The 25,193-nt window shown below is 44.1% G+C and overlaps 1 protein-coding gene across 1 annotated transcript; it reads left to right on the forward strand.

The window, feature by feature from the left end:
* Positions 1–615: 615 nt before the first annotated feature.
* On the forward strand, positions 616–24,014 carry KLHL42 (kelch like family member 42). Its single transcript, XM_032159914.2, has 3 exons — positions 616–1,965; positions 12,668–12,861; positions 18,707–24,014. Exons 1-3 carry the CDS (start codon positions 1,094–1,096, stop codon positions 19,156–19,158), a joined length of 1,518 nt encoding a protein of 505 aa, XP_032015805.1. The 5' UTR covers positions 616–1,093; the 3' UTR covers positions 19,159–24,014.
* The last annotated feature ends 1,179 nt before the right edge of the window (positions 24,015–25,193 follow it).

Here is a 25,193-nt window from a genome sequence, read left to right on the forward strand (position 1 = left end):
AAGGGGGTGAAAAGAAAAGCTACCTCTTGCAGACATTTATGAGCCGATTTGGCAGATCTTTTGCGCCAGGATAACATTCCGTAATGGCTAGTCCAACCAGACTGAAGTAGAAAAGCAAGGGCTCATAGAAAACATGGTTTAAAACCAGAACCCACGTGATGTAACTTTATTTAGTCAGGCTGCGTTTTCATCTTTCTTTTAATAACTTAGGGAGCATAACGGGCCCCAGTGGCAAATGCAAGCTCCCCTGCCTCCCAACCCGATTCCTCTGAGAACCTGCTGCCATCTGCCTGGACCTCCTGTAAGATGGCTCCTACGCGACCACCCTACCAGAGAATCAGCTGTACGTGCCACCAACATGTCCACAGATCGCCTGCGTGCCTCAGCCCACTGACACTCGATGCCGGACTGGGCCAGAAGGACGACCCCATATTTGATGCCTTTTTGTCTCCCTGGACCAGAGACTCCCTCCTTCCCTTTCCTCCCACGCTCATTTCTTTTTCTTTAGCCCGTGTAAAGCAGCGTGGGAGAGAAAACTAATTTCTTCTCCCTGGGGTACCCCGGAGCATCGCTGCAGCCCCCGGCAGGCGGCGGAGCGGGCGCGTCCGGGGCGTGCGGAGAGGCTGCGGGGACGCGCGCCCTCCGCCTCCCGCAGCTGCGCGTCAGCAGCCGAGGCGCCCAAGCCCGCAGCCTCCGGGGCCTCCCCGAGAGCCGGATCCAGCCGGCAGGTCAGGCCGGCGGCTGGGGTCCCGCGGGCGGAAGTGAGAAGGGCAGCGGGGGAGGAGGCTGGGGGCTGGAATTCCCTTCCCGCCTGGCGTCGCCTGAGAGAGCCCGCGCGAGGACGCCCGGCGCGCTCCGCCGGCCCTTTTTTGGCGCTGAGGGAAAAGAGAAGGGCAGGGCCGCCGCCTCGCGGGAGCGGGCCCCGGGAGGAGTGGCCGCTGGAGAGGCCGGGCGAGCGCAGGCGGCCCTCACCTCGCCGCTCCTCCCGGGCCGCCATCCCTCGGCGCCTCGCCCGGAACCGGCGCGAGCGTGGGGGCGGGGAGGCCGGCACGCAGATCTGGCGGTGAGCGCTGCTGCCCCGGGGCCCCCAGCCATGTCGGCCGAGGAGATGGTGCAGATCCGCCTGGAGGACCGCTGCTACCCGGTGAGCAAGAGGAAGCTCATCGAGCAGAGCGACTACTTCCGCGCCCTCTACCGCTCCGGCATGCGCGAGGCCCTGAGCCAGGAGGCCGGCGGCCCGGAGGTGCAGCAGCTGCGCGGCCTCAGCGCGCTGGGCCTGCGGCTGGTGCTGGACTTCATCAACGCCGGCGGGGCCCGCGAAGGCTGGCTCCTGGGCCCGCGCGGGGAAAAGGGCGGCGGGGTGGACGAGGACGAGGAGATGGATGAGGTGAGCCTGCTGTCCGAGCTGGTGGAGGCGGCCTCCTTCCTGCAGGTCACGTCCCTGCTGCAGCTGCTGCTGTCCCAGGTGCGGCTCAACAACTGCCTGGAGATGTACCGCCTGGCGCAGGTGTACGGGCTGCCCGACCTGCAGGAGGCCTGCCTGCGCTTCATGGTCGTCCACTTCCACGAGGTGCTGTGCAAGCCCCAGTTCCACCTCCTGGGGTCTCCTCCCCAAGCTCCAGGGGATGTCAGCCTGAAGCAGAGGCTGAGGGAGGCCCGGATGACTGGGACTCCTGTCCTCGTGGCCCTCGGGGACTTCCTGGGGGGACCCCTGGCCCCTCACCCCTACCAGGGGGAGCCCCCGTCCATGCTCAGGTACGAGGAGATGACTGAGCGTTGGTTCCCGCTGGCCAACAACCTTCCTCCCGACCTGGTCAATGTCAGGGGCTATGGGTCTGCCATCCTGGACAACTACCTCTTCATAGTGGGCGGGTACAGGATCACTAGCCAGGAGATCTCCGCTGCGCATTCCTACAACCCCAGCACCAATGAGTGGCTCCAGGTGGCCTCCATGAACCAGAAGAGGTAAGCACTCCGGCAGAGTGCCGCTGCCTTCTCATTCATTCACTTGTTCATTAGTTCATTGCCCCAGTGTTTACTGAGCCAGTAAATAGGGGAGGGTGTGCTGAGGTGGAAATGACATCTTCAGGAATGTTGTTGGCCTTGGCGCTGGCAAAGTTCCCAATGAACTAAGAAATTGCGAAGAGGAAGTCCCCAGTGAGGTCAAGTAGTGGAGTGGTTTTTTGGCAGGTATTGTGCTTTTAGGTGAAACTGCTTTCTTTGCCTCTGTTCTTGTGAAAAAAGATGTTGTGGTTTCCTACAAGAATACTTTAAAAGAAAATTGCTCCTTAATTTTTAAAAAATTTATCTTAGTTTTTAGGATTTGATCCTGATGATAATGACACACTGGACAGTAACCTGTAACACTGACTTTGGGAGATTTTTTTCTGTTGTCAGTGACTGTGACAACAGAGTCTTCCACACTGTGAAACCCATCATGATCAAGAGATAATCACTGGAAATGTATTAACATTTGCAATAGGGGTTGCTTTTCTTATTTTTTATCCTCTCTTTTGCTTCCTTCCCTGGACAGCCATCGTCATGACCCAAAGCTTGAGCCTGGAAGTGTTCAATTACAGAATTGGAATATTTTCATTTACCCAACCTTCTCCCACTCCCATTCTGCAAATCTCTCCTGCCTCCAACATGGGTGACTTGAAGAAAGGAAGAGGAGGAGCTTGAGGAGTGGGATGAGAGGGGAGAAGGGAAAGGAACCAGAGAAGGAATATGAAAACAAGAGCAAAGAGCATATACAGGAAGAGATGGTAGGAAATAAAGACGGTAGCGCCCTGGAGGCCTCAGGGTCACTCAGAAGCAGGGAAAAGAATCAATGTAACTCAAGAAAGGATGAGAATACCCTTTCTTCCCATCCACATGTTTCCATCTCAATCCTCACAGGGTCCTGGTCCTGAAGTGTGGAGCAAGGAGTTGGGGAGCTCACAGCTAGGCAAAGAAAGTCTTAACAGTTAACAGAGAATCCTTTATGTATCTATTTATTTGACTCGAGGGTCCTCCTCGGCTAGGGATTATTTGGGGGAAATAACTGGCTTTATTTCTCCTATAATATGAAATTCATTTTGAAAAGTATGCTTTTTCCCCTGATAATACGTAGTTACAGAAAACTAGAAAATGGAAAAGAATGAAGAAGCAAAAAGATGATTATTCCTACTCGCTCTTCCTAGAGGCAGTAACCAGGTTGGCATATTTCCTGCCAGCCCATTTTTAATGCATTACTTACACCATTGAGATGATACCATATTTAAAATTTGGTATCAGAAGTGTTATTTTAAAACAAATTCTATGCACTGTAATTGAAACAACAAAGGAACATTGTGTGGCCATGGGTGGTGGTCTGATTAGGGGTGGGCGGCCGTGAGTTCTCTCACTCCTCTTGCATGCCTCCAGCTACACATCATTCGGTGCTCACCAGGCCATCCTTAGTGCCACAGTTCCTCACACTTCTTTCTTCCCTTCATACATCCTTGGTAGTCTTTGTCTTTTTTTCTAGGAAGGCCCTTTTCATCCCCTTAAAAAAAAAAAAAAAGCATTCAAGTAATGCATGAGTGCATGCTTCTTAGAAAAACTGCAAATTACACACAAAACTGTAGAGTAAAAACAGTAAATGTCTGCCCTCAGGGTACAGAAAAAAAAGTGTCAGTGTATCAACAGACTTTTGTTATCTTTAGATATTATAAATGTATAAACACTTATATTGTAAATTATATGTATACTTATATAAATACAGTTAACCCTTAAACAATGTGGGGGCCAGGGACACCAACCCCTGCACAGTCAAAAATCTGCATATAACTTTTGACTCTCCCAAAAACTTAACTACTAAATAGCCTGTTTACCAGACGCCTTACCAATAACATAATCAATTAATACATTTTGTATATGCATTATATACTTTATTCTAACAATAAAGTATGCTATAGAAAAGAAAATGTTATTAAGAAACTAAGGAAGAGAAAATTAAGCGGAAGTGGATCATCCTTATCATCTTGACGTTGAGTAGGCTGAGGAGGAAAAGGAAGTAGAGGAAGGGTTGGTTTTGCTGTCTCGGGGTGGCAGAGGCAGAAGAAAATCTGAATGTAAGTGGACCCTCGCAGTTCAAACCCGTGTTATTAAAGGGTCAGCTGTAGAAGTATGTTGATAGTGGTTAACAATAGGGGAAAAGTGTTTTATGTATATTAATGTGCACGGGGGTGTATCACCTTACACATTTTTGCCCGGCGCGGTGGCTCACGTCTGTAATCCCAGCACTTTGGGAGGCCGAGGCGGGCGGATCACCTGAGGTCGGGAGTTTGAGACCAGCCTGGCCAACATGGAGAAACCCTGACTCTACTAAAAATACAAAATTAGCCGGGCATGGTGGCGCATGCCTGTAATCCCAGTTACCCGGAAGGCTGAGGCAGGAGAATCTCTTGAACCAGGGAGGTGGAGGTTGCAGTGAGCTAAGATCACGCCATTGCACTCCAGCCTGGGCAACAAGAGCGACACTCTATCTCAAAAAACAAAACAAAACAAACAAACAAAACACCTTACACTTTTTAAAATTCTAAAATTGTCTAGGTTGTACTAATTATTGTGGCACTTGATATTTCCATTTAACCATATCTGAGACTTTTTTTCTGTGTCAACAAATGTAGATCTACCTCACGCTTTTTAATGGCTGTGTGGCATTCCAGCCTATGGATGTACCATAATGTAATTAGCCTTTCCCTTATTTATAACATTTAAGTCACTTCCATTTGCATTGGATGTTTCAATAAGCATTGCCATATTGAACATCCTGGTAGATGCGTGCATGTATCTTAGTAGCCATATGTGAGTTAGTTTCATATGTCAAATTCGTGGAATCCCTGGATAGGTAGGGCAAAGTGTATGCATGTTTTTTTTTTTGAGACGGAGTCTCGTTCTGTTGCCCAGGCTGGAGTGCAGTGACGCTATTTCGGCTCGCTGCAAGCTCTGCCTCCCAGGTTACGCCATTCTCCTGCCTCAGTTTCCCAAGTAGCTGGGACTACAGGTTCCCGCCACCATGCCTGGCTAATTTTTTTTTGCATTTTTAGTAGAGACGGGGTTTCCTCTTGTTAGCCAGGATGGTCTCGATCTCCTGACCTCGTGATCCACCTGCCTCAGCCTCCCAAAGTGTTGGGATTACAGGCGTGAGCCACCACGCCCAGCTGTGTATGCATGTTTTAAGTTTTGTTGAAGCTGGGTGCAGTGGTTCAGGCTTGTAGTCCCAGCTACTTGGGAGGCTTAGGCAGGAGGATCGCTTGAGCCCAGGAGCTGGAGGCTGCAGTGCACTCTCATCAGGCCTGTGAATAGCCATTGCACTCCAGCCTGAGCAACATAGTGAGACCTCATCTCTATAAACAGTTAAATAAATCAATAGATTTTGGTTGTTCCTGCCAAATTGCCCATGAAAAAAATTGTCTGATTTCCTCTTCCATCAAAAGTGTTTGTGCTTGCCAGTTCCCTATACTCTTGCCAAGATAGAATATTATCATCTTTTTTTCCCCAAACCCGATGGGCAAAAACACTAGTGTGATTTTTCCCAATTAGAAGAGAGATTATTCTTTTTATATGTTGGTTAGCCATTTGTATTTCTTTTGTAAATGGTCTTTGCCAGTTTTCTAAAAATTGGCTTATTTTCTTCACATTCATTTGAGAAGTTCTATGTGTGAATACTGATATTAATCTCTTGTCTGTTATGTAATGTAATGTGCATGTTTTCCCATGCTGTTATTTTTTCTGCAGTGTTCAAAAATAAGATCCCAAAGAGACTGGGTAGGTGAAATTGTTGCATAGAGGGGTAGGTAGGAGTTATGATGAAGCTGAGAGCTATGGCCCCACCAAAAGAGGGCTCCACCTCTCAACCACAGCTGGTTGCTTCCACGTGGAAGGGACGAAATGTTGCCAGACATCCAAATATCCCCTTATTTTGTCTTTTTTAAAGAGATGGGGTCTTGCTTTCTCACCCAGGCTGGTGTACAGTGGTGTGATCATAACTTACTGCAGCCTTCAACTCTTGGGCTCAAGCAATCCTCCTGCTTCAGCCTCCCCAGTAGCTGGGACTACAGGCATGCAACACCGTGCTTGGTTAATTTTTTAAAATTAAATTTTTTTTTTTGTAGAAATGGGGGCTATGTTACCCAGACTGGTCTTGAACTCCTGGCCTCAGATGATCCTCCCACTGTGGCCTCCCAAAGTGCTAAGATTACATGCCACCATGCCTGACCCTCCATTATATCTTCTAATTGATTATTGATGCTGTATTGGAAATTGTACCCTTCTTTACCTCCCTCTGCTTTGACTCAGGTATGATATATCTCCTAGGAGTTCCTTCCTGAACTCTGGCTTGGACTGAGTGTTCCATCTCTGCTCCTCTAGCATCTCATGCACATTCCCCCACTTGAATTGAAATTCTCTGTTTGTTGTCTGTCTGCCTTCCAATCAGGAACTAGGACTTACTCAATGCTTATGTATAGCCCTACTCCTAAGAAGATGTCCAATAATAATAGGTGCTTAAAATACGTGTTTTCTTTAAAAAAAATTATGGAATATATTTTTACATTATTGTAATAAAAGTTAATGTATAAATTTATATTTCACTTTATTTGTAACACTATAGTGAACATTTTTACCTTGGTAACAGTCATTATATTTATTTAGAGTAGCTGAGAAATAATGAGAGACATCATTTAATTGAACACTTAACTCTGCAGTAGGTACTGTTCCCGCTGCTCTGCATGTATTATCTAACTTATTCTTCACAAGGGCTGTTAGGCAGGTTCCCATTCTAAAGAGACAGGAAGTGAGGCACAGAGAAGTAAATTGCTCAAGGATGTGTAATAAGTACAGCAACCAAAATGTAAATATCCATTGAGTAGTTATAACCACTTACATTGTTTATAAGTTTTGGCTTTTAGACTTGCAGGGACCATCTTCATGCACATTTCCCCCCTTCTTTAAAAAAAAATATTTCCTTCTAAAAAATAGAGCACAGATCTTTTGTGGTACAGTGCTACTTTTCAAAATTTCATCATGTGTGCCTCAGCTCCACCACAGCCTTTAAGCCCAGCATTCATCTAGTCACTATTGGATATACAGAAACTGATGACACAATTGCTGCCCTCAAGAAGTTTAAAATTGAGTTTAGATGATGAGACAAGTAAAAATGAAACCTAGCATGGAGTTTTTCCTAGATGAGGCATCCAATACAGGTTATGCATGCACTGGAAGAAATTTGGAACCTTGAGAAAGAAAACCAGATTTTGGCCTCTGGCTATGCAGAATTTCACATCTACTTTGATTCACCTTTGTCGGAGACTGCTTTGGGATGTATCAGTATTTTACTTTGATAAAGGGGTCAAATATAGAGCAGTTCACTTTTCCCAGGGACTGAATAGTGCGGTGATCTAGAATCTTAAATAGCGGGAACTCTAGGATTGAGTGATTTTTTTTTTTTTTTTTTTTGGAGACGGAGTCTCGCTCTGTCCCCCAGGCTGGAGTGCAGTGGCGCGATCTCGGCTTACTGCAAGCTCCACCTCCTGTGTTCACGCCATTCTCCTGCCTCAGCCTCCTGAGCAACTGGGACTACAGGCGCCTGCCACCACGCCTGGCTAATTTTTTTTTGTATTTTTGGTAGAGATGGGGTTTCACCATGTTAGCCAGGATGGTCTCGATCTCCTGACCGCGTGATCCACCCACCTTGGCCTCCCAAAGTGCTGGGATTGCAGACATGAGCCACCGCGCCCGGCCAACTGAGAGATTTTATAAAGCCTTTTGCACTCTGGAGAAGATAGTGGGTGCTATATGACCATCGGGGGTAAAAAAGAAATGTTTTGCTCTGTAGGCCATGTGTACAACACTGCCTGATGGTCTGAATGTGGGTTTGATCTCACAAATTGTCAGGATGTAACTCTTCACATGTAAACGCTTGTGAGACCTCCTGGCGCGGTGGCTCACACCTGTAATCCCAGCACTTTGGGAGGCTGAGGCAGGCGGATCACCTGAGGTCAGAGGTTCGAGACCAGCCTGGCCAACATGGTGAAACCCTGTCTCTACTAAAAATTCAAAAATTAGCCGGGCATGGTGGTGGGCACTTGTAGTCCTAGCTACTTGAGAGGCTGAGGCAGGAAAATTGCTTGAACCCAGGATGGAGAGGTTGTGGTGAGCCAAGATTGCACCACTGTGCTCCAGCCTGGGCAACAGAGTGAGACTTTGTCTCAAAAAAAAAAACAAACATTTGTGAGATTGAGGATGCTTGCTTTCCCTTTAATCAGTGATTACTTGCAGGAACTGACCACTGTTGCAGCAGTTTGTTCATGAAGGTTCTCCATTTCCAAAGCTTTCTCTAGTCTTTTCCATTGCCCTGCACTTTAGCTCTGAAAATGGAGTTGGAGTGAGTCCTCCTATTCCATGTGTGAATACAGCAAGGCTGAGAGAGAGACTTTAATAAACAAGTGTCTCCTGGCAGAGATGGAATTGCAGTTGCCAGCCTTAGCGTTTGCTGAGCTGTCCCTTCTCCTCTCAGCCAATGTTTACCATTTTTGGAGCATTTCTGTGGTTGATGTTGTAGTAGAGCCTGGGAATAGTGCAAGAAAGAAAACTGTATGTCTATTCACACTCTCCTGCCACCCCCACCCCCCCATTTAATTTTGGCCAACAGTTTAAATTGCTTTTTGCATCTTTGCTTTTGGAGTTTTTTAGAGCTGGGCATAGGTAGCAACAATGACTACCTCTATTTTCTAACCTTTCCGCTTCTCCCCTTCCTAGTCCCTAGGGGAAGTTAATGCATAGGGACATGGCAGAAGGCAAGTAGATGAAGGGGAAAGAGGAGACAAAAGGACCTGGATGGCCCACAGACTTAATCACTCGTATTCTGAGTGGTTGAGAAAGGACTTTTGAAAGGATCTTGGCATTTTGTTCTAATTTTTACTCTGGTGGTAAGCAAACTTCTTTCTCTACATAGGGGGTCATAATGATGGTTTTCATTTCTTGAGCTCTTACTCTGGGGCAGGTATTGTAGTCACAACTTGAGGTGTCACTTCATATTAATGCTCACAACATCTCTGTGAGGTAGATGTTATTAATCCCATTTCCTTAAAGTGGAAACTGAGGCTCAGTGAGTTTAATTACCTTCGACATAATCACAGGGCTAGACTCGAAGCCACCCAGACCTCTGTGTCATCTTGCCTTCCTATGGTTGTATGTAGCTACTGTTAATCCTTGAGATCTGCGTGCTGGTGTTTAGCATGTTTCATGTTACTTAGCTTTTAGGGATTTAAAGAGCTTTTTAAGCCATGCACGGTGGCCTAGCTACTTGGGAGGCTGAGTCAGGAGGATCGCTTGAGGCTGGGAGTTCAAGGCTGCATTGAGCCATGATCAGGCCACTGCATTCCAGCCTGGGCAATGAAACGAGACCCTGTCTCTTAAAAAGCTCTCCTTTTAAAAAAATTTTTTCTTATAAGTGACCTTGAAATTCAATTGTGGTTTTATCCAATTTTCTCACTTAAAACAGAAATTCTAATGATAATATTTTTATTTATTGCAAGTAACAAGTATATAGCTATGATAGATGACTTGTTACTTGGTCTTGAAATTCTTCTTTTTACCTCCTGAACATAGTATGTTAATATTAAGAAAACACTGTAGAGAGGATAATTTTGAAAAGTGGTTGATAGCTTGAATTTACACCTTTACCATTCAGGAGGTGAAGAGTGGAAGAATTATTTTCAGAAAGTTGGAAATGAAGCAGTAAGTGATGAGAATTTGTGGATGAGAGAGCATAAAACATCGCAGTCAGTGACTGTTGCAGTTGACAAATGAGAAACCAACCCTCCCAAAGTTAAGAAAAACTTAGACTTAGGACACCCAGAGAAGCGTTCCCTAGAATGCCAATGGAGAATGACTTATCTCTGCAAGTGCTGTCCTTTTCAGCTGTTACTGCATGCCAGATATTGTGCCCTTCTTATCCCTACTTAACAGATGGGAAAACTGAGGAACAGATCAACAGATCAGTAATTTGTTTAAGGTCAGACAGCAGTTGATGTGTGATGTCTGAGATTTCCCTGTGTAAGCCTGGACTCATAACCTTTAGCAGTATGCCTCTTTATTAAATGGTCTGTTTTTAGGTGGCAATTTCATCTTAAAACAAATTCAGCATTAAAAAGTGTTTCTCTTCAAGTGAATTTGAGCGTGTTGGGGTCTGGAGAGATGGAATCATTTACTTTAACTGCCTATTCATTGGCCTCAAAAAGAAGCCCCTTACATGTTTGCTTAGGACAAATGATTATGCTGGATAAATACTAAAAACTGTTTTGATCTTACAAAATTTACTATCTGTGTACCTTTGGGGAGCAAAAACAAATTGCGGCTAGGAAAATTTAGTGCTTGTTTACAAGCTTTATTTCCTTTGGTTCCCCAAATTTGCACACACAGAGAGGGCATCATGGTTGGATTTTAAGGACCATTGGCAGCAAGAAAGGTAAGCAGCAGGAATCAGGGACCCCCCAGTACCTGCCACCCTGACGTCTGTTGGCACAAAAAAATGGGCTGGCTGGCTGGCTTTAAGGGACAAGACGAGGCTCTTGATGAAGAGTACTCTATTCATGGTCTGATTGGAAAAACAAACTAAAACACATTTAGATATAAACATGATAGGAACCTTTAAAAAATCTTAACTGTTTAGTAGGTGCCTATTACCAACCTAGTTTCCAAAGTATAATGCATCAGTTTTATTGAACACTTTTTAGGGGATCAAGCATGGGCTTCTTGTTTACTGCTTCTTCTTAATCTACTCCCTTATATGATGTTTTTGTGTGTGCATAGCTTCTACCTCCATTCTTTCTTAGTATATTATTATTTTTGAAGACATCATTGTGTTGGAGTTAGATGTGGTCTTGAAATTCACTTGGTCTAGCACCTTTATTTCAAACACTAGAAAACAGAAATTTGAATTATAGTATTTTATCTCTGTGTAGTAGTTTCTGATAGACTGTTTGATTTAATCATCTCTACCACCTCGTGATGGCTGTTATCCCCATTTTACAGATGAAGAAGTGAGGTGGTTGGACCAGGGTCAGATAGCTGGTTATCAGCAGAGCTGGGACTAGAAGCGAGGTCTTCTGATTTGTGCTCAGGTCTTTTTCTGTTGCATCATGCTGCTGCTCATCCTCTTGTAAACTTGTGACTGTTGCACACCTCACAGCAGACTGACCCACCACTCCCAAGAGTTTATCCTTCCTGGCTTTCAAAGGGCTGATTAATCCTTGTGTGCTATATTGAAACAAATTAATTTTGTGTTACTTTTCAGTTCAAAAATCATAAGACTTATTTAGTGTCTGAAGCTGATGAGCAGCGTTTAAATATTTACTGAATATAGAGCTGGAAACCATTGTCCATCTCTTTTTCAAGTTACTTAATTTTATGAAAGATGAGCATTTGTCGATGGAAGTATTTAACATATGTAAAGACCCTAAGAAAGCTGGATCAAAATATTTAGAGGCTGGTTGTAGCGTCTTATACCTATAACCCTAGCACTTTGGGAGGCTGAAGCAAGAGGATCACTTGAGGCCAGGAGTTCAAGATCAGCTTGGACAACATAGTGAGATGCCATCTCCACAAAAAAATGTTTATAAAAAATTAGCTGAGTATAGCTGAGTATGGTGGTACATACCTGCAGTCCAAGCTACTCGAGAGGCTGAGGCAGGAGAGTCTCTTGAGCCCAGGAGTTCAGGGCTGCAGTGAGCTATGACTATGCCACTGCAGTGAGCTATGACTGTGCCGCTGCAGTGAGCTATGACTGTGCCGCTGCAGTGAGCTATGACTGTGCCGCTGCAGTGAGCTATGACTGTGCCGCTGCAGTGAGCTGTGACTGTGCCGCTGCAGTGAGCTGTGACTGTGCCGCTGCAGTGAGCTGTGACTGTGCCGCTGCAGTGAGCTGTGACTGTGCCGCTGCAGTGAGCTATGACTGTGCCACTGCAGTCCAGCCTGGGTGACAGAGCAAGACCCTGTTTCATAAATAAATAAATAAATACAAACTGTGAATTTGTTCAGTGCTGACCTCTCCCCATCTTATATGTTGTGAAGCAGTATGTTAGATGCCCTTGGAGGGGGGAGGCAGGACCAGTGTCCTGCTCAGGTATACTGGTTGTGCAAGGATCTCCTGACCTACCCTTTAGCAGTCACCCCTCGCACCTGCCTATCTGTCTCGACAGCACCAGTGTGTCCCTAAGATGAAACCATACTACTCAGTAGGAAGAATGAAATAACCATTCTGAGAGGTGAAAGACGACGGGGTGAGGTGGGTGCCTTCCCCTCTTACCCTTGTGCCTGCCCCTGAAAGAAAGTATGGAGTTTAGTTTATACACATTGTCTTTGGTTGCTGGACTAAGGCTGAACAAGACTAATAACTTGTTGTATTGAATGGCTTACCTTTGTTAGCTAGTGTTTGGACAGTGTGCTATTCCTGTGGAATCTTGGGGACAGGAGTGAGATTCGAGAAGCCATCCTTTCCTCCTCTGTCCTCAGGCGGAATGGCCCCCAACTGGGAGAGCGAATTTTCTTCAGATGTCCAGGAGAGTCTAGTAGTTCATGCGATCGTTACACTTCTCATTGATCAGAACTAACTCTGTGGGCCTTTGTGTCTCTCTTTCAGGTCTAACTTCAAACTTGTGGCTGTTAATTCAAAACTCTATGCCATCGGAGGGCAGGCCGTTTCTAACGTCGAGTGTTACAACCCTGAGCAGGATGCGTGGAATTTTGTGGCGCCCTTACCCAATCCTCTGGCTGAGTTCTCTGCCTGTGAGTGTAAGGGAAAAATTTATGTCATTGGAGGATACACTACCAGAGGTGAGTGAAGGGACCAAGTAGGTGGTCTGCCCATGTATAGGCGTCAGCAGTCTGGGAAGGGCAAGAGGGTGTCAGAGGAAGCCCTGACATATCCGAGTGTCATGTTATGCTTTAATAGTGTACACTTACACATCTGGAAGGAAGAGAGTCCCGTATGGCAGGGATGATTGGGACAGGAGGGATCTTCTGATAACTTTGTGTGAGCATGAAAATCGAATGGGGAAGGGAGAGCTGTGAAAAAAAAAAGGTTCTCTCTCTTTTTTTTGCTTCTGGAAACCAAGCTTTTTGGTCAACCGTCTTGTGATTTGGCTGGGCCTGGTTTGTGGGGGTCGCTGTCTGAGGTTGGGCAGGTCTTTGAAGATTATCAGGGAACTCCCATCCTTATCCCAAACACACACCAAACCTGCCCCCATCCACCATTATGGAATTTAGTACCAGAGCATCCTTGCAGATTAGTTCTCATGTTCTCTCTTTGTGAGCACACACACATCAGGTAGAGGTTCCAGAAACCCGGCTTTAGGACACCGTTCACATATCACAGGAGGAGCAAGAACATGAATACAAGAGAGCTCTTTCCTGACCAGCAGTGGGAGGTGGTTGGTTGTACTATCTATTTGTTTATTTATTTATTTATTTTTTGAGATGGAGTCTCCCTCTGTCACCCAGGCTGAAGTGCAGTGGTGTGATCTCGGCTCACTGCTATCTCTGCCTCCTGGGTTCAAGCAGTCCTCCTGCCTCAGCCTCCCAAGTAGCTGGGATTACAGGCATGCACCACCATACCCAGCTAATTTTTGTATTTTTAGTAGAGATGGGGTTTCACCATGTTGGCCAGGCTAGTCTGTAACTCCTGACCTCAGATGATCCACCTGCCTCAGCCTCCCAAAGTGCTGGGATTACAGGTGTGAGCCACCACACCCGGCCTGGTTCCACTATTTATTAAAGTGTATATATGTGTTTTTCACTTTTTTGGTAGGCGTTTTATAGTTAATAATTCGGAAATAAAAAAATTTCTCCACAAGTTACTTATTTTTTGTGGAGACGAGGTCTCCCTGTGTTGCCTAGGCTGGTCTTGAATTCCTGGGCTAAGTGATTGTTCTGCCTTGGCCTCTCAAAGTGCTGGGATTACAGGCATAAGCCACCATGCCCTGCTTGCCAGCAAGTTTTATACTGCTCTTCTTGGTAGGGAATTGTCTCAGGTTGCAGTGATAGAGAACAATGTAGTTGTTTGCAGGATACAGTGGCTCATGCCTGTAATCCAGCACTTTGGGAGGCTGAGGCAGGAGTATTGCTTGAGGCTGAGAGTTCCAGACAGGCCTGGGCAACATAGCAAGACCCCTTCTCTAAAAATGAAAAAAATTAGCTGGATGTGGTGTCATGTACCTGTAGTCCCAGTTGCTTGGGAGGCTGACGCAGGAGGATTGCTTGAGCCTGGGAGTTCAAGACAGGCCTGGGCAACATAGCAAGACCCCTTCTCTAAAAATGAAAATAAAAAAAATTAGCTGGATGTGGTGGCATGTACCTTTAGTCCCAGTTACTTGGGAGGCTGAGACAGGAGGATTGCTTGAGCCAGGGGTTTGAGCCTGCAGTGAGCTATGACTGCCCCACTGCACCCCAGGCTGGGTGACAGAGTGAGACCCAGTCTCTAAAATAAAAAAAAAAAAAAAAAAAAAGAAAAGAAAAAATAAAACCGTGGTTGGGGGAAGACAGACAATCGGGGACAGTCAAGCAGAGGGGTGCTGTTCCTTTCCTCCACTCTCCAAAGCAGATGTCTCCAAGTTACCTCTTAGCCAAGGAAGTCTATTTCTGCATTTGGTCTATGTGACTCTATGGCGCCCAGGACTTACAGAAAAGGTGTAACCTGGCTCTTAGGACTTTAAGCCACGTTGTAGCAGTAGAGTTGCCATTTTATTTGACATGGTGAAATAAACTACCACTCCTTTGTGGTACCATATGGGCAGGACAGAGCTCTTCAGCCCTGGCCAACAAGCCCGAAGAAGACCCTGTGAGGCCGCAGCAGCCATGGGAACTTCCCAAAGGACAGAAATCCACATGCTAACGTAGCATCCAGATAGGTGACAGAAACTCCTTCCACCATATCCAAATGTGTCCTGTTTTGGGGATTTATGTTAGGAAGAAGTTAAAATGTAAAGTATTTGATGAACATCTGATTTATTTATTTTTAGAGTAAGTCGAAACATTAATTCAGTGGGGAAGATGGTGGGAGGTGTGTTAGTTTCCTGTGGCTGCCATAACAAATTAGTACACACTTGGTGGCCTAAAACAACAGAAATGTATTTTCGTATAGTTCTGGCGACCAGAAGTCAGAAGTCAAGGTGTCAGCAGGGCTGTGCTCCTTCTGAGGGCTTTAGGGGAGGAGTCCTTGCTCCTTCTAGTCTCTGGTAGCTCGGGGCTCCTTGGCTGGTGGCTCCATGACGCCCCTGCCTCCGTCTTCACACTGCCTTCTCCTGTGTGTGTGTCTGTGGCTTCTCCTTTCTGTCTAAGGACAGTTGCTGCTGTTGGATTTAGGCCCCATCTGGGTAATCCGGAAGATCTTGTCTTAAGGTTTTTAACTTAATTACATCTGCAAAGACCCCCTTTCTTTTTCTTTTTTCCCTTGAGATGGAGTCTCACTCTATTGCCCAGGCTATAGTGTAGTGGCACAGTTGCAGGCTCAACCTCCTGGGTTCAGGCAATCTCCCACCTCGGCCTCCCAAAGTGCTGAGATTACAGGCATGAGCCACTGTGCCTGGCCCAAAGATCCTTTTTTTGAATAAAATAACCACTCACAGGTTCTGGGGATTAGGAAATTGACATATCTTGTTAGGGACCACCATGCAAACCACTGAAGCGATGTGTATATTTATGTATTTAAGGAGAGGCAAGACAAAGAGAAGTGACCTTTTTTTTTTCCCCACTCCCAAGTTTTTGTTATTTGTCGAGCTATTCCCAATGTCCCTCTCTGGTGACTCTCCACTGAAGATAGTTTTCAACTTTTTCTTTACATACAATTGAAAAAAAAAAGAGACTTACTAGTCATTTCTTTGACCTTCAACATTGGTTGTCAGGTTATAGTGATTAACTTTATAGGTTTAGACTAAGCCATGGGCCCCTCAGTACCCCAGGAGTTTGTGTAGTAATCCCCATCTCTCGTGTGTGTGTGGGTGTGTGTGTGTGTGTGTGTGTGTATGTGTATGTGTGTGTGTCTTTTCTTCTAGGAAAGTAAATACTCCCAGTTATTTACCTATGAGCAATTCTAAGAATTCTGATTCCTCTCTAGGTTGAGTAACACAGACTGCATCTTGTGGGCTGACATAACGCACATATGTGCTTTGACTTCTCTTGTAACCAAGAGCTGTTCAACACTGACAGGCGGCACTGTAACCCAAAGAGTAGAGTTCCTAGTTTTTCCATGACCCTGGCTGAACAAATGTTCTTTAGATTTGACCTAGAAAACCCTTCTTGTGTGTTTTGTAGCCTCACAAGCCACTGCTAATGTACCTTCTTCACTTGGGCCACCCACCGTGATTTCTGTCCTGGATTCCCTGAGCCAAATACCCATGATGGGATGGTTCAGTGATGTGGATGGATAGCTATTTGTGTAAGGGCCAAAAACTAGTTTTCTAAGATGGGAGAGCTGGGCAGTTACTTATACTCTGAAGCCTTTCCCTTTCTCTGCTGGGGCTTTCCCAGCACTTCCTAATAGTTCCCTGTATTTCAGATAAGTCATGATGATTGTTAGGAAAAAAAGAAAAAAGAAAGTTAGTTTTTAGCCTCCTGACTTCTTAAGTCAAGTGAGACTTTTAAAATTTAGTAAATAATAGCTCATTATTTTTATGGTAGCCATTTGATCATTTTAATTCTTTAGCAGCACTGAAGAAATGCAAAGAAGTTCAATAGAGAGTAATAGCTATAAAGGGAAGAAGGGTGATATGTGAAACTTCAGAATCAACTTTAAATGTAAAAACAAAAAGATCATTCCACCAACTCAAGCCACCTCTTCATGGTCTGAGCCCTTGTTGAGTGAGGAGAGAAAACATTTACAGAACACCTGGAAAGGCCTTCGGGCCTGGAGCTGAGAACTACGTGGAAGCCTCACTAGAATGAGTTCTTTATATATCAGGTGGACAGCCAGGTTACTAAGGAGCACTTTTTGATAAATTAGTGACCAAAATCCCCTTGGGCCATCTCCTAAAATGATCTTTATCATAATAGGTACAGTAAAAAGAAAGAAGGAGAGGTATTAATGTGGGTGGAAATCAGAAGGACAGATTCCTAATTCTGAGATTTCTCTAGGTATCAGGACATGTGCGCGCATAGGACTTTGCTCTCTTAGGAGATACTTCAGTTTTTACCAGCTGTGGCTGTGGAGGGTGCTCTTTAAGCATTGCTAACTACGAGTGGGTCCCTCTCAGAAGGAAGGACTGTAAGAGGTATGAAACTTCTGAGAAAATGAGCTGTCTTCTCTTACCAAGCGTCTGCAGCCGTCAAAATGCTGTAGGCTTTAGTCGTCTGCCAGTTCCCAAGCTGAGCTGTCTCCTTCATGGATAGGATTTGTTTGTTTAGAAACAACAACAGCAAAGTTCATTCTGTTTATAACTCAGAGCATTTGTTTTTTCTGCTGAGGCTAAACTAAAATACTTATTTATTCTTTCCTAGAGGAGAAAAGAAAAAGAACAATTAAAAACAAGAAAAACAAAACTAGATATTCTAAATTTCACAAGCGTTTTTCAAAAAGAGACTAGGCCATATTTTTCCTTAAAGAAAATTACTTTTTTTTTGAGAGACCAGGATCTCACTCTGTCACCCTGGCTGGAATGCAGTGACATGATCACAGCTCACTGCAGCCCCACCCTCCCATGCTAAAGTGATCCTCCCACCTCAGCCTTCCAAGTAGCAGCTGGTACCATAGGTGCACATCACCATGCCTGGCCAATTTTTAAATTTTTTTTAGAGACAGGGGTCTCACCATGTTGCCCAGGCTGGTCTCGAACCCCTGGGCTCAAGTGATCCTCCTGCTTCAGCCACCCAAAGAGGTGGGATTACAGGCATGAGACACCATGCTTGGCCGAAAATCATTATTAATTAAAAATGTCAGAGCAACCTTTTATCTAGACTTTGATCTTATCTATACTACAACTGTCATCTTGTGAGGGACATGGGAAATGGGAAAAGGGAGAGGGGAGGACCTTTGTTAGTGTCTCTCTGGTGATATAATTGGGAAACTAAGGCTAGGCATGGTAAAGACCCTGTCTTTACAAATAAAAAAAAAAAAACTGGAAAACTGAATTGCCAAGTGATTCTGTGGCTTGTTAGAAGGCCGCAGGTGAGACTTTGCTGCATTTCTCCTGACTTGTAACGTTGTGTCCTTTTCACTAGACAGCCTCTGGAGATCCTGTGTTGCTACTTGTCATGTTTCTTAGGATCAGCTGTCAAGAATAATCTATTTCCTGCCCAGCCTGGCTTCCTGTATTAAGTAGTCGGTAATTCTGTAGCTATTGATGAGGGTTCTGAGGCACTTACTTTTTTTACGCTGACCTGGTGGTTCAAAGGTGTGGGGATACCAGGGAGGAGGGGCTGTGTGAAAGTCAGAGCTGCGCTTTTTCCTGGTTTTGTCCAATCTGAGCCTCCCAAGGAAGAGACGTTTGGGAGTGGGAGGTGAGTGCGGATGGATCTAAATATATCTCTTCCCAGCCATTTTGAAAACGGTTTTTCTAACTTGTGCTTTTTCTGAAAGAGTTTTTTCTCTTTGTTACCAAGTTATGCAGGCAGAGGTAGACATTTCTGTACAGACTTGCCTAGTGGTGTTAGTGGAGGCCGTGTCATCACTTGTCTGTCTTTCTTTCAGACCGGAACATGAACATTTTGCAGTACTGCCCCTCTTCCGACATCTGGACGCTCTTTGAAACATGTGACGTCCACATTCGCAAGCAGCAGATGGTGTCTGTGGAAGAGACCATCTACATCGTGGGTGGGTGTCTCCACGAGCTAGGGCCGAACCGCAGGAGCAGCCAGAGCGAGGACATGCTCACCGTGCAGTCCTACAACACCGTAACCCGCCAGTGGCTCTACCTCAAGGAGAACACGTCCAAATCGGGGCTTAACTTGACTTGTGCGCTCCACAACGACGGCATCTACATCATGAGCAGAGACGTCACCCTGTCGACCAGCTTGGAACACCGAGTGTTCCTCAAGTACAACATCTTTTCAGATAGTTGGGAAGCATTTAGGCGTTTTCCAGCTTTTGGACATAACTTGCTGGTTTCTTCTCTTTATCTGCCCAATAAAGCAGAAACATGACTGAATTGAATTAGTAGATGAAAGAAACCTGGTTCAAGATTTTTTTAAAAATGTGGTGTCCCATTCCAAGGGAGACCGATTCCTAAAGGGTAAAGAAGGGTTAAACTAGGGCACGTATATACAGTAGCAGCTGTAAATAAGCTTACTTGAACTTAATTACTTGAAAACTGGTGGAAAAAAGAGACCAACTTTGTTATTTTTTAAATTATTGATTTTTAAATTATGGGAGCAAATCCATCTCCAAACATGATACTCTTGGGCCAATGACGGATCATCAAAATGTAGATTCATTGTGTCTGTGTGGTAAAGGGCCAAAGTCAATAATTGGAACAAATGGTAAAGATGATTTTAAAATCTGTTGTATTTAGGTCCCTTGCCATATCATTAGCACCTTAAGTGAGAGGTTTTCTTTTTCTTATCAATGTACTTGACAAGCATTCATATTAACATATTCATTCTCTCTTCTCCATCACCCATACCCACACATACATCTAGTATGTTTAAAATAGGGTTCTGTGTTCAGATATTTTGTTTGCACACTACTTTTTAGAAAACTTACGATGATGGAGCCCTACAGTGAATACTTACGAGTGTTCGGTCCTCCCCAAAACTTGCATAAAAATATTCTTAGCTATTTTTCCAGCCTTTTTTGCAGTTACAAATGCTGGATAAATAGACTGATATAACCTCTTATTTATGTGGCAGATTGCATATTTATGTGGACACATAGGTTGCACTGCTAGGCATTCTGCATTGTTGTAAAGAGGATATATTATTTAGAAAAATGGATATATGAATATTTTTAAAAATTGAGTCTTAAATTTAAATGGGAAGGGAAGAAAACACCAAATAAGAAAAAAATTTGCCTTTAAGAGTTACTTTTGTTGAATGTATTTGACTTAGTTCTTATTTTAAGGCTAAAAAAACTTTGTCATATTTAAGTCGGCAGCTTTCTAATTTAATCTTAGCTTTGTAATTCATGTTTTGCTTTTGTGGACTAAGGTAAGAACAGCATTTAAATACTTGTGCTGGAGTGAGGGGAAGAAGCTGTTGCAGAAGTGGAATGGTTTCTGGTGGTATTTCTGAAGTTAGGTAAAGTGCTTTACTTGCCTTGGTTGTTAATTGAAATAGAATTCAGCTCAAGCAGTTGTTTTCACTGAGTGAGTTAACAATAAAAGCTTCTGCCAATCATAGATCAACATTCCTCAAAAATATATATACTCATACTTATGGAAATTTTATTTTGATTGAAAACACTGAAATTATCTGATATTTTGTAATGGAATCAGTTAAACTGTGAGCTGGATTCCATCTTTCTGCAGTAAGAGCGGGCAGAACCCTTTCAGATAGCATGTGCCTCACTTTAAGAAAGTCCTGTGGGGGAAAAAAAAACCGTCAGAGCAAATTCACACATTCAACAAACACTTATGAGTGCCTGGAGTATGCCGTCCACTGTGCAGATGTAGGACAGGGGCTGATCACTTAGAGTTCTTCAGTTTATTAGAGGAGTCACTACAGGGTTTCTTTACATGGCCGCTAGTATACTTAAAATAAGGGTCCAGTTATAAAAAGCCTATTTGCACAACTTTTTGGGAATACTTCTATTAACTAAAATGAGGTAAGCCATTACTTTGGACATAGAAACAGATCTTCGTATCTTGTCACCAAATAATCTTACCTCTAGTCTACTTACAACTTTGTAAGGGTTTCTAAGCTGTGCCCATTTATTCCCAAATATTAAGCCCTTAAAAAAATAAAGCCTCTGAACCAAAATCTTCCCAGGAATAGTACTTAATAGATTTTAATGTTAATTTATATTCATTATAGAATTGAATTTCCAGTGACCTGTAATTTCATTACATATATTTTAAAATCTATTTATTTTAGATGGTGTTAAGTTTTTGTTGCTGAAGAGCTTAACTTTTTAAAGGCTTAGTCCTATACATTTAGAAGTTGAATTAGTACTGGACAAACAGTTGGAGATTAGTTTGCAAATAAGCACATCATATCAAATACAATATTCCAGCCAACCAGTTAATTCTCTTCCTGGCTACATTCACTGGGTCTATTTGCCTAATGTTGACAATTAGATTCTTGGACCAAGTGGAGGTGTACTCTGATCCACAAAGCTCTTTTATAAGCCAGGTTTGGGGTGTGTGTGTGTGTGTGTGTGTGTGTGTGTGTGTGTGTGTGTGTATGTGTGTGTATGTTTGCATATTATAGCTCTCTTTAAGACAGACATCTAACAAGATTGTGTTATTCTGGGCTGCCAGGAGTACTTAGGAAAGGTGGAATGTGCAATAGGAACAGGTCTGTGCATTTTGTGACATCGTCCTTCCTGCTGTGCACATCAGCTGTGTTGACATTTTGAGGGTAGTTTTAATTTAGCTCTGTTCTCTTGTTGGTGCCAGTATTACACTGAAGATTACCTATGATAGAGGCAATGTTGCTTTGAAAGTCTCCCTTCAGGTGGAGGTTGCAGTGAGCCGAGATCGTGCCATTGCACTCCAGCCTGGGCGACAGTGCAAGACTGTCTCCAAAAAAAAAAAAAAAAAAGAAAGAAAAAAGAAAATCCCCTTTCATCCCCCAGGACTGTCCTTCACTCTTTGACTCTATTTTCTTCCCAATTCTCTAAATCCTTTATCATTTTTTCCTGAGATGCTTCTGAGGGATGCTGACCTCTCACTATGGGGAAAAGGGTTGCTTGGAGGACCTGGGGTGGCAGCCCCCCAACCAGAAGCACCCTATTTTATAGAGAGCAGTCTGAATGGTAGTCCTGTGCGTGGGTTGTTAGAAGATTGGTTCTTCCTGTTATTCTCTCTGGCTTTCCTTTCAACCCCCTTATTTTCAGAGGCATCTCCCCTTAGCATCCTTTAAAAGGTTTTCTGATGAATGTGTAAAAGAGTTGATTATTTCGACAGTATTGGTTAAGTCACAACGACGAAGTGCTGAGAAGGTTATGGGTACCAGGAAGAAATAAACAGAAGTCTTAAGATTAGAATGAGAACCAAAGAGAATTTAACCCTGCCATTTTTTTTTAACGCCAAGATCCTAAGTAATTCCAAATGCCTTAGCTATCAGTGAAAGCTACACACCATTGAGATGGGCAAAATTCTTTCTCTACAAAGGGAGTAATCAAGTAAATACCTGTTCTCTTTCAATGGACTGTTGCTTATTGAGCATTGTGGATGGTGTGTTTTCAGATTTCCAGGTGAAGTTCTGACCCTACCTGTTTGGCCAAAGACGTAAATTGAGAGGAAAGGCCTTGGTCTTCCTGATCAACCAGCATTTAACGAACAGTGGCTTAATGCAGATCACTCAAGAGGCAGCATAGCAGTGTAAAAGGAATATAAATAGGTGTTGGATGCCTTTTTCTTAGACCAGGAGTGGGGAATACATAACACCTGTGCTACCGCTCTTTTAAGGAGGCATTATGAATGAGTGCAGCATTCCTGTCCTCTGTGCCAGGATTTGGTCTTAGAATCTATGTCGGATTGGTGCTTCCAGACACCTATTCCCAATCCATCAGAGTGAAATGAAGGCTATTTGCCATCCCTGCCTTAGACAGAGGAGTGAAGGAATTAAGTGGGTAGACACCAACCAAAATGACTTTGAAAGCAGTGAGCTGATTGAGCTCCAGTTCTGTGGTTACCAGAAATACTGAGTGTCTGTCATGTGCAAGACAATGCTAAGAACTGAGAATACAGACATAAATAAGTCACGGCCCATGACCTTGAGGACCTTATGGCCTTATAAAGAGGTTCACTGTAATTGTCTTCACCGGGGCATCTTTCTCAAAGATGCCCACTTTTGTCTGGCACATTGGAGCTCGGTGGTCTGGTGGTCCCTTCGGTCTTGGCCCTATCTGTCCTTTGTTTTTGTGATTTACCAACAATCATCACGAACCAGTTTTGTTTTTTTAAATTTGAACATCACATCTTGTGTTTTAGTTTTTTGCTCGATGATTTTTTCTCACTCCTTTTCAGTCTTCTCTGTACTTCATTTTTGTGAAAAAATGAAAATCATATATAATCTGCTTTATTTAAAAATGCTCACTAAGCACTGCAGACTTTGGAGTTAGAGGCTCAGCAGCTTGTTCCAGTGAAAAGGAGGAGTGAAGCTAGGGAAGTTAGTATCTAAGAGGGGCCAGCTGATTGCGTGTGCATTTATACCTAGGCCTTTAAAACATTCCCATAAAAAGTATTAATAAAGAAATTTCCGTTCCACACTAGTACTGATGAAAGGGCGATTGATTTTGCCTTGTGATGATTATCAAAGGATAGTTTTTCATTCTTAGATTTTATTCACATAAGAGGTTTTTTTTAAATTTTCTCTGTTAACTTAGGAACACATAAATTCACACCAACTGACACGTTGCTGACGTCTGCACTTGACCATTTTTATTCCTACAGGAAGCATTAAATATAAAAGATGGTCAATTTTGAAGAGCAAAGGGTGCTGAAATGACTTGTACGGTTGGCTGGTGCTTTCTCAAATGGATTGCCATAGTTCTTCACTAGTAAAGAAAAGGACAATGTGATTTACATTATTGTCATTTTTTCTATTAAAAAAAACCCTTAAGAATGGGGCACTTTAGCTCTCCCTGCCATGTTTTCATATCTAGTAGTCATTTTAGGGAAAGTGATAATCTGTAGAATGAATAGTTATGTTTTGATATGACATACTTTCTTTGTTAAAAGGTTGTATTAAGTCTTCAATTTCAAGTGTAGCTTAAAAGTGTAAACATGTGATTCATTTGAATACAAGAATGCCTATGAAGTACTCACTATAACAGCATTCCTTTTGTGTTTAGAACTATAGAAGAAAATGTCTTCAAATAAAGTAGTTCTCAGTCACTTTTTGTTATCTAAGTTCTATGTATCAGTTACGTATGCAGGGCTGTGCCAGGACTGGGAGGAAATGGGTGAAGCGACTGGGGAGCCTGAGGTGGGAGGATTGCTTGGGGCCAGGAATTTGACACCAGCCTGGGCAACAGTGAAATCCTGTCTCTACAAAAAATAAAAATAGGCTGGGCGCGGTGGCTCACGCCTGTAATCCCAGCACTTTGGGAGGCCGAGGCGGGTGGATCACGAGGTCAGGAGATCGAGACCATCCTGGCTAACAAGGTGAAACCCCGTCTCTACTAAAAATACAAAAAATTAGCCGGGCGTGTTGGCGGGCGCCTGTAGTCCCAGCTACTCGGGAGGCTGAGGCAGGAGAATGGCGTGAACCCCGGGGGGCGGAGCCTGCAGTGAGCCGAGATCTCGCCACTGCACTCCAGCCTGGGCGACAGCGAGACTCCGTCTTAAAAAAAAAATAAAAAATAAAAAAAAAAAATAAAAGAAATTAGCCGATACTGTGGTGCATGCCTCTAGTCCCAGCTACTTGGGAGGCTGAGGTGGGAGGATTGCTTGGGCCCAAGAGTTTGAGGCTGCAGTGAGCTCTGATTGCACCACTGCACTCCAGCCTGGGCAAACAGTGCAAGACCCTAACTTAAGAAAAATCGAATGAATGGACAACCATTTCTTACACACTCAGGACACACTGATGGAGGAGAAGGAGGATGGCTGACCCAGCAGAGCGACACCTGAATCTAACTGAGCACTTGTTTTTTTTTTTGCCAGGAATTATTCTAAGCATTTTTTATTTAAATTATTTAATCCTCACGTGAATCCCATGTGGTAAATACAAATATCCCCCGCTTTACAGTTGAGGAAACTGAGGCACTGTAGGTTACAAATTGCCATTTGAAAAAGAGGAGAAGGGAAAACCACATACAGTGGTCACTGGTCTAAAGGGTATCCTTTCTCTTGCTGGTGGAGGAGTGGGTTTCCGAGTGAGCCAGTCTGGGAGCCTCTGGTCCTGCTTTGCAGCAGCACGTTCCATGGCTGACCTGCTTGGGGGCGACGTGGCAGCCTCTTCCTGTGGGCGTGGTTACAGGAGGTGTGTGGAGGGGAGCCTGAACACTTCTGTCGAGGCCAGGGATCTTAGGCTCCTGTTTGTAGGCCATCAACATTTCCTTGCCAATAAAACTT

This window comes from Hylobates moloch, unplaced genomic scaffold, assembly GCF_009828535.3.
Source record: "Hylobates moloch isolate HMO894 unplaced genomic scaffold, HMol_V3 SCAFFOLD_8, whole genome shotgun sequence".
Lineage (NCBI taxonomy): Eukaryota > Metazoa > Chordata > Mammalia > Primates > Hylobatidae > Hylobates > Hylobates moloch.